The 9896-nt window shown below is 47.1% G+C and overlaps 1 protein-coding gene across 1 annotated transcript; it reads right to left on the reverse strand.

The window, feature by feature from the left end:
• Positions 2188 to 9609, reverse strand: CCNI2 (cyclin I family member 2). Its single transcript, XM_013973766.2, is given in 6 exon segments — positions 2188 to 2228; positions 2231 to 2300; positions 2302 to 2689; positions 2924 to 3010; positions 8512 to 8570; positions 9556 to 9609. Coding segments are annotated over 6 exon segments (699 nt in total).

Genomic DNA, 9896 nt, shown 5'->3' on the forward strand with positions numbered 1-9896 from the left:
TAGGATTACTTAAAGGAAAGGCAGATGAAGACAGGCAAATGCAAGGGCACAGAAGGATCACAGTTTTTAATGCGCCTCTTGAACAAGACACAGGTTGGGCTGAGGAAGAGCGGTAAGTCAGAGGTTGAATAAATACCTGGGACTTCCCTGGTGGTCCAGTGGTTAAGAATCCACCTTGCAATGCAGGGGACTTGGCTTCAATCCCTGGTCGGGGAACTAAAATCCCACAACCCAGGGAGAAAATAAGCCCGTGTGCCACAACAGAAACCGTCCCCCCACATTACGTAAAAAAGATCCTGCATGCTGCAGCTAAGACCTGACAAAGCCATATATATATATGCAATATATAATATAACATATATAATGAGTAAGTAAATAAATTTATCAGCATAAAACTGCAATTTACAAGGAAGAAATAAATGATGAACCCCAGCAGTTTCCTTTCGCACAGTTTGGAGTTTTTATGGCATGTTTCTCAGTGTCAGGATGTCACCATTTCAAGAGACAACCTGAATTCTTGATTTCAATGTGAAATTAATTTTCATTTGCTTCCATTTTGAAAATAAATGCCATACTGTGATCTTTTTTTTTTTTCCTTTTTGCTGGAGGGAGGCACATCTTGGAATCAAAGAAATAATGACAAGGTATTTCAACTCCCCAAAGATTGATAATCACCACCATATGGCCCTGGAAGGAAATAAATGAGGCAGGGGAAATAAGGCTATCGGTGACAGATTTTGACATGGCTAACTAAGGAAGAACGTTAATCACACAGATTTTCCTACCAGGTTCCTAGTAGGATCCCTCAGGTTGGCATTGACCATAAGCAAAAAACAATGGCCTTGATGAAATCTGTTTTAGGTCCTGTTTCAGGGAGCAGGGTAGCAGGGGGAACTTGGTGACCCACCTCAACAAGTCAGCAAAGAAGTTGAGAGTCATCCTAAACACCTCTGGGGTAGAAGGCTGCGTGCTGTGTGCTTAGTTGCTCAGTCGTGTCCGACTCTTTGTGACCTCATGGACTGTAGGCCTCCAGGTTCCTCTGTCCATGGGATTCTCCAGGCAAGAATACTGGAATGGGTTGCCATTTCCTCCTCCAGGGCATCTTCCCAACCCAGGGATTGAACCCACATCTCCTGTGTCTCCTGCATTGGCAGGCAGATTCTTTACAACCCTACGCCACCTGGGAAGCCCCTGGAGTAGATGGCCGATGGGCAAACTGGATGAATGTTGGAAGAAGTCTGGGAATCTGTCACCCTAGGTTTTGCTGACAAGAAAGAAGATAAGCTGGATCTTAGCATTGAGTTTAGAAGACCAGGACACAGAGCTGGCCTCTGACCAAGGCCAGAGAAGAGCCTCCAGAGACCTTTCCATGGAGAAGGAAAGATGACCAGCTGCCCAGGAATTAGTAGGAGCCCCACCTTGTCATTCAATCATCGCGGTATGGGGCTCCATCAAGCTGAAACAAAAATAGACACATTGTTCATTGTTGCTGCCACTAATGGGGCATTTGTAAGTGCCATCCACCATACTCTGTTTCCTCACTCATTTTTGTTTGGCATCTGGCTCCATTTAAAGTTTTTAATGGTTACAAAAGCAGGACATCTCAAACTTACATAGGAATCACCTAGGGATGTTTTCTCTTTTTCTTTTAATTTTATTTATTTTAATTGGAGGACAATTACTTTATAATATTATGACGGTTTTTGCCGTACATCAACATGAACCGGCCATAGGTATACGTGTGTCCCCTCCATCCTGATTCCCCCGTTCCACCTCCCTCCCTACCCCATCCCTCCAGGTTGTCAGAGAGCACGGGCTTTGGGTGCCTTGCGTCACACATCACACTCACACTGGTCACCTGTTTTACATACGGTAATGTATGTGTTTCAATGCTATTCTCTCAAGCAGAATGCAGATTCTAATTCGGTAGGTCTCGAGGCAATATGACGATAAGACCTAAGGTGTGTTCTCAGCTGTTCTTTCAGTGCCTTTTTTCTTTCTTGCTGTGGGAGCCAGGAAGCATACAGGACAGAGAAGGCTTGGCAGGGGGGACTGCCGTTATGCTCTAAAGGGCACCAAGACTTGCAGGGGAAACGGAAAGTTGTCTGTGCAGGAGGAGAACTGAACACTTGTCAGCTGCTGTTTTACCAGTTCCTTGTAGTGGTTCAACTGCCTAATGCTTGATGCCTAAAGCGCCTTCTTTAGCAGACCAGACGCAGGAGCATAGCATCGGGCGTGAGCCTGCCCAATTCTAAAGTGATGATGACCGAGGTCAGTGTGGAGCCCTTGAACTTTAACAAGCTGGTGGCCAGGGACTCGGGGCTTCAGCTGCCTGGTCAGGGAGGCGGCCTGGAGAGAAGGATGCCTCCAGGGCGAGCCCTGTACACGGGGCCAGCCCAGGGCCACCAGGGAGTGGAATGGGGCCGAGAAGTCCAGCGGTGTCCCAGTAGAGAGATCCCAGTGCAGCGTGTCCAAAATAGCCAGCTCCACCCTCAGAGGCTCACTCAGGGAATAGCCAGAGCCATAGTGCTTTATGAAGCCCCCTCCTCGTGGAATTAACTCCTCCTCATCAACTTTGACAGCGAGTCTCAAAGAAATCTTTGTAACACAACAGAGTAAATGCTTTTTTATCTTTACTGAAACCATGAGGAAGCTGAAGATGGCGAGAGCCAGGTTAAAATGGGTCTGCTGCTGCTAAGTCACCTCAGTCGTGTCTAACTCTTTGTGACCCCATGGACTGTAGCCCACCAGGCTCCTCTGTCCAGGGGAATCTCCAGGCAAGAATACTGGGGTGGGTTGCCATGTCCTGCTCCAGGGGAGCTTCCCGACCCTGGGATCGAGTCCACATCTCTTTTGCGTCTCTTCCATTGGCAAGCAGATTCTTCACTACTAACACCATCTGGGAAGCTCAGAATGGGTCTGGGAGAAGTCAAAAACGTTCTCAACTCTCAGGAGCCACAACTGGATTTTCTGGAAGGTGTCATGGATCTCCATCTGCTGAAGTTGACTTCTAAAGATAGAAATATGCATTTCTGACCAGAAATATGCATTTCTGGTCATTTTAACCTTTTTTGGGGGGGATGCCAAGTCTCTCAAATCCAGGTGTATATTTCATACTTGCATTTTTCTTGTTTGTTTGTTTGCAGTGCACCATGTGACCACACAGGATCTTAGTTCCCCGACCAGGGGTCGAAGCCCATATACCCGGCAGTGGAAGCACCGAGTCTTAACCACTGGACCACCAGGGAAGACCCCCCACCAAGGGATGCTGTTTTGAATAGTGAAGGTTGAAGGGGTTAGTATTAAATAATAAGGATGACGTGCAGTACGTGTTTTCCATCTGTGTCACACAGCTGCTATATTTTAATAACTCAATGAAGAACTGTTTGTGTTATAATGGAGAATTTTATTTCTTCCGGGTTGTGATCCAGGTTGTGTTATTTCTTGATCAGTTTGAAAGATGCAGGCATAACGAGGCAAAGTATTGCACAAACGAAGTGGTTGTTTTGTGAAGGTTCTGGTCTAGAAAGAGCCACAAGCAGAGGGTGATACCACAGCTTGAGGGGCCAGCCAGGTTTGGAAATCCAGCCCTATGGCTCAGAAATCTGCCAGTCATCAAAGCAAGAATTTCACAGATAATGGGTCTCAGCCCAAGAAGTTCAGAAGCCTGTCTCTCACCTTAAAAGGAAAAGCACTCCTGAAAATTTATAAACAGCCAATATTCCTGCCTGGAGAAACACATATAGAAGAGACGAAGAACAAAACAAATCTAAAAACCTTCACAGGGAGAGATGGCAGCCACATAAGTCTGAGGGCCTGCTTGAAGCAGGAGCTGGACAAAACCCAACTGCCTCATTGGAACCAGGTCACCGACAGCCCCGCAGAATGAAAGTAAGGGAACCGACAGAGACAGCTGAACAGGAGATGAAAACCATGCAAAACCTAAAGAAAGCAGAGGAGGGTTAGGAGAAACAACCACCTCCTCGTGAAAGTCAACAAAGACAAAAAGAGAGAGAAGCAAAGGGCACCACGAAACCAGAGCAGCAGTGGCAGAGCCAGGGAACGACAGCTGGGGACAGGCAGAGCGGACCCCAGTTAGGGAAAGGGAGCTGGCATCACCCAGCCCTCGACAGCCATGTTTGGGGACAGGAGACAATAATTAGAAAGCTATTTTTATGGTTTCCTTTGTCTCTCTGAAGCTGTGCCTATATTCATTCATTTGGGCGCCTGAGAAAACAACACTGATTTCACCAAAACCCTTGAGTTCTTAAAAATAAGAAAAGAAAACACCCTTCTAAAGCTTCCACAAGTTTCAGCCCTTTTCCAAAATATGTATTTCTTTGCAAAAGGATATTACTCCACAGTGTGGTTTCTCTTTCTCCTCTCTCCAACTTGATTGCCCCGTGTTTACACATCAAAGTAGGAAAACAGGGGTAGAATATTTTTATATCCCTAAGTTGTAGCCTTTGAGGGTGGGGAGCATGCTGGGTCTCACCATTCTGAAAGATGCTGTCCATCTCAGATAAGGCTATCCTTCCCCCTCAGCAAACTCCAGCCTCCTCTCAGAGCCCCTTCCCAGCAGCAGGAATGCACACCCTCCCCGACTCCTCAAAGTGTGACCCTGGGCTCTCTGGATGGACTTGCACTCAGTCCTAAAGAACGAGGCACCTTCCTTCTCACGCTAAGCCTTTCTCTCCCCTCCCATTCCTCCCCATCCTCCTCCTGTGATGTTCTCATCACCCTTCTTGGTCCACACTTAGACAAGGTAGGTTTTTGCCCCTACCAACTCATCCGCAGGACCCATAAACCCCACTGATGTTCTTCAGATTTAATAGCTCCCAGTCTCTGCCTATAGGGCTTCCCTGGTAGCTCGGTGATAAAGTATCCGCCTCCCAAAGAAGGAGATGTAGGTTCAATTCCTGGGTTGGGAAGATGCCTGGGAGAGGGAAATGGCAACCCTCTCCAGTATTCTTGCCTAGGATATCTCATGGACAGAGAAGCCTGGCAGGCTACAGGCCATGGGGTTGCAAAAGAGACAGACACAACTTAGCAACTAAACAATGACAACTCTACCTGTCGGTCAGTATTGATGGGTGTCATTGTCTAGATACTTCCTCAAAGGAAACTTTAGGCTCTTGTCTCAAGGGATCAGGGGAACAACTTCCCAGTGTAGCCTAAGAGGGTGTCATCCAGAGTATCCTATGGGGTGTCACCCTATAGAGGTGCATTCACACCACAGAGGGGTCCCTTCCACGTCTCTGCTCAGCATTATTCCCACCTGCCCATGTTACCTGCCTCTTATTCAAAGCCCAGCCATCCTCAAGGTCATCCTGAGGAGGTAGCTCTCTGAACCAGCCCTGTCCCCCCAAGACAATTCAACTTTCTGAATTGAAGAGTCTCATGTCTGTCCCGCTGGGGCTGCCTGCTCTGTGCTTCTGCGTGCCTAGACTCACCTTTGGTCCTCTGGGCAGGAGACAGATCTGGGAGGGACTCTTCCTGTGTGTGGCCCCTGGGTATTTCCTCTTTTCTTGCCTGATCATTGCTAAGTGGAGGAAGAAGGACTGCAGAATTGGCTTGATCACCAGGGAGACAGTCAGGTGTGGTTATGATATACACGCTGGCTCTTTCCTTTCTGAATTCCATCTGTAGACTGTAGAATGGCGTGGTCTACTGCTGTCTGTCCAGCGCTAGACAGACTGCTGTACATGTCCACTCTGTCTGTCCAGCACCCACATCCTCCAGGAATCATCCCATGACCCCAATCCCCTGCTGATTATGAATTCCCTTAGAGCAGGTGTAGGCAAAACCTGGCCCACCACCTACTCTTTTAAATAAAGTTTTATTGTAACACAGTTACACTCATTTGTAGCCATTGTTTCTGGCTGCTTTTGTGCTACAATGGCAGAGCTGAGCAGTCACAGCAGAGCCCATACAGCCCACAAAAATAAAAATATTTTCTATCTGACCCTTTATGGGAAGAGTTGTCCAAGCCCTGCCTTGGGAGTATCTTCTGTCGCAATTTAACACTTAATACATTGTGGCTTTCCGTGTAGTTATATCACCTCTCCAATAAGCACTTGAGAGCTCTGAACATCAGGGACAACACATGGACTCCATTGTTTCTCTCTCCTCAGAGCTTAGCTTACTGACGTTAATGATAAGCACACAATCATTAAATAGGTGGGTCAGAACGCTTTCCTCTCAGGTAACAGAAACACTTTCTCAGACTCACTTACATAATCACGGCATTATGTTTCACAGAAGGAAGTCCAGAGGTAGGGAAGAGGTCAGTGGAGACAGATTCAGCCCCTCAACCCAAGCTCTTTTCCCTTCTCTGCTCTCTCGGCAGTAGAGCTGGCTGCATCCCAATACTATTTCCCCTCATGGTCTCAAAACGGCTGCCAACAGCACCCGGCACAAAATACACCCTTGTTCACATCCAGCAAGGTGAAAGGAGAGGGGCGGTGTGACCGACTGCTCTTTTCCAGAAGCCCCGAGCTTCTCCCCCGTTGTCTCATTGACCCATTCATTTCATTTCAAACGGCTCACACCTGCCCCGAGCCAATCCCCAGGAAGTGGAATGGAATGAGCATGACCCACTGAGACTGCCTAATTGTCTGGGTGAATAGATGTTGCGGAATCAACCACAGGGTTCCTACAACTGAAACTGCAAAAATCGTCTTGGCACCCCTTCATGTCCCAGTATACTATGTTTTGAGATATTTTAGAAACAAAGCAAGATTGGAGTTTAATTACTGTAAGGATGGTGGCGTATTTTTTGTGTTACCCGGTGTTATTGAAACCGTTGTACACATTCATTTAGTCCCTTGATTCCCCAAAATATGCGGGCTCTGCCTTCCAGAGTTACACCTAAAATGACCCCAAAACATACATTCTTCTTATATTACACATTTGCATTCCAAACCCAAAATACCTAATTCCAATGTATTCTAGAACTTTTAACTTACTACATGCATGCTAAGTCGCTTCAGTCATGTTTGCCTCTGCGACCCTATAGACCATAGCCCACCAGGCTCCTCTGACCGTGGGATTCTCCAGGCAGGAATACTGGAGTAGGCTGCCATGCTCTCCTCCAGGGGATCTTCCCAAAGCAGGGATTGAACCCAGGTCTCCCACACTGCAGGCAGATTCTTTACCATCTGAGCCACCAGGGAAATCCAAAGTACTTAGTACAGCATGCCACCCTGTCTTCTGCATTGGCAGGCAGGTTCCTTACCCACTAGCGCCACCTGGAAAGTCCCTTTAACTTACTAAGCCACAGCAACTTCCCCCCAAGACTTTCATTCCTAGAACATTGAAACAGAAGCCTTCCGTAGACCCCTATCCCTCAGCTAACTAGAATTAGACCCCTATCCCTCAGCTAACTAGAATTCCAAAAGGACATCCACAGCCACTTAAAGTCATAGGAAAATACCTGATACATCTATGAATGAGATGTTCAGCCTGCTTTAACATTCTACTAACTAGCTCAGATGTTTTCCAGAAGTTGCTGGAATTGTTATTTCATTCCCAGAGGGGGGGAAAAACACACAAAAAATGAAATGAATAATTCCTTCCAGAAAAGATCAAAAAGGGCAACCCCACTATCACTTTGCATCCCCTGCATAAAAACATGAAGAAACGCAGGGCAATGGCTTTAATTACATGCCCTGATTTCAGATTTGTGCCGAGGAAGCTGCGGACGTATGGTGAATGTCCATAAATGGTCAGTGAGGCCTTGGCCAAGCATTTGTGTCCCTCAAGGAAGAACAAGGACCCACAAATCACAAGCCTGTGATAAGTACTGGTTGACCAAAAAATTTGTTCGGGTTTTCCATCAGATGTTTAAAATCCGAACGACTTTTTTGGCCAGTGCAATAAATGGGCAGCCCTTGCCAGAATGCATTACTCAAGATGCTAAAAATCTGCCTAGAGGCAGCCATCTTGCCAGCAGACACAGATCCAGATTGAGCTTCTATTTCCTCCTTAAAGTCAGGCAGAGCCGACATGTAAAAGAGGAGGGGAGCAGAGCTGTCAGTAGCTGGCCTGGTGAATTTACAGGCGGGGGACCTGACAGCCGGCTTCTCGTAGGGGAAGGGCATGAACCTGCCTCTGAGAGTCATCCCCCTCTCCCCAGGAAGCCGTATGTCTACCACCCCTAGAGAAGCCCCATTCTGATGAGAGAGGAGAGTGCTATTAAATTATGTCACTTTGATATAGGGGCCTCTGTCTAAAAGTTCACTATTGAATCATGGTGTGCTGGGCTTTGAACAATATAGAGGGGGGCCGTCCGCGTCCCCTGGGTAGGTCAGCCCAGGTCTGGACTCCCGTGCAATGATGACATTGCTGCCGATGTGAATAATAAGAGTGATTTATTTGTTCAAGTTCCATATTCCAGGCGGGAATGGCTTGTGGGGCTGATGACCTACAATTGGCAAAGCAGAAAGTTTATGGAGTTAACTTATGGAGAAAGTGAAGGGCCAGCTTTCTACACAGAAGATAACTCAGTACCTCCAAGGCAAAGTCTTGCGCTTATCAGGCCAGCTTGCATCTCCTGGGTCCTGTCCTACCTGTAAAGGAAGGAAGCAGGTGACCACAGAGTCACTTTAGACTCTGGTCGGTGCACGGTGCATGCAGTGATTCCTCGAAAACTGTTGCCAACATCACACTGGGGATGTCCCTATCATTGTCCCCATCACCCACCTCCACCGTTGCCTCTGTCACTCCCATCAGCACTCCGGTCACCAGGAGCATTGTCCTCACCTTCACTGTGACCCTGTCACCACCAGCATCCTTTACATCCACCCTCCATGAATACTGGCAATACTGTTGTCTTTTCAAAATCTCCATCACATGGGACTTCCCTGGAGGTCTGTGGCTAAGATTCCACACTTCCAACACAGTGGACCAGGTTCAATCCCTGGTCAGGGAACTAGATCCCACATGCCACAACTAAGAATTCATATGCTACAACTAAGACCCGGAGCAGCCTAATTAATTAATGAATTTTTTTAAAAAAGAAAGAAAAAACCTCCACCTCCATTGCTGCCTTCACAATTCCCTCGGTCCCTCTGGAGGGCTGTAACTCATCTGACCTTCTCCAGTGTGACTGAGCTAAGAACGGGCCATTCCAAACAACACAGCCCAAAGAGGCAAACACACGTGTTTCCACTTCATTTCCTAACAGATTCACAAGCCTTGACAGCATCCCCTACTACGTTACAATTCACCATAGCAGGAATCTTCCAGTCTTGGAAAAGATATTCTTTTTATTTTTATTCATGTTGAGAAAGGCTCCAGGAATCAAGGCTGTACACCTTCAGTGGGTCTCCCATGTTGCTAAGATCTTCTATTGGCTCCAGGCCCATCAACCTCCCTGGGTTGCACCGTTGCTTTTCCAGGACCATCTCCCACTAAGCCCAGGTCTTTAACTCTGCAAAGCCTAGTGGTGTCATTCACATACAGAAGACCTCTCTGAGCTGGAAGCCCTTTCTCCCTAGGGATTTACTCGAGGTATGCCTTACCACCCACCCTCATTACCAATGTCCTTCTCACCAGTGTCGCCATCATAACCATGACCTGGATCCTCATGATCACCACCAGCACCATCGATGCCCACAGCACCTGGACCATCAGCCTCAGCAGAACTGTTAATTATGAAGTTACACAAGGTACTCTGCTAGGTACTTCATGGAAAATTTGAGAATCCTGGTTTCTAGAAGAGTGGTCCCCAAAGAGTATTCTTCAGAAAATAATCCCAGGAGACTGAGCATATTTTAGAGGGAAAAAACAAATTCCACTACCAACTGAATTCGGGAAGTGCTACCATATTGACAATGCACTTTTGCATATTAAAGCTTCTGAAAAGTCCTGCAGAGGAGGACTCTGTTTAAGAC

The sequence above is a fragment of the Capra hircus genome, chromosome 23 (assembly GCF_001704415.2).
Source record: "Capra hircus breed San Clemente chromosome 23, ASM170441v1, whole genome shotgun sequence".
NCBI lineage: Eukaryota > Metazoa > Chordata > Mammalia > Artiodactyla > Bovidae > Capra > Capra hircus.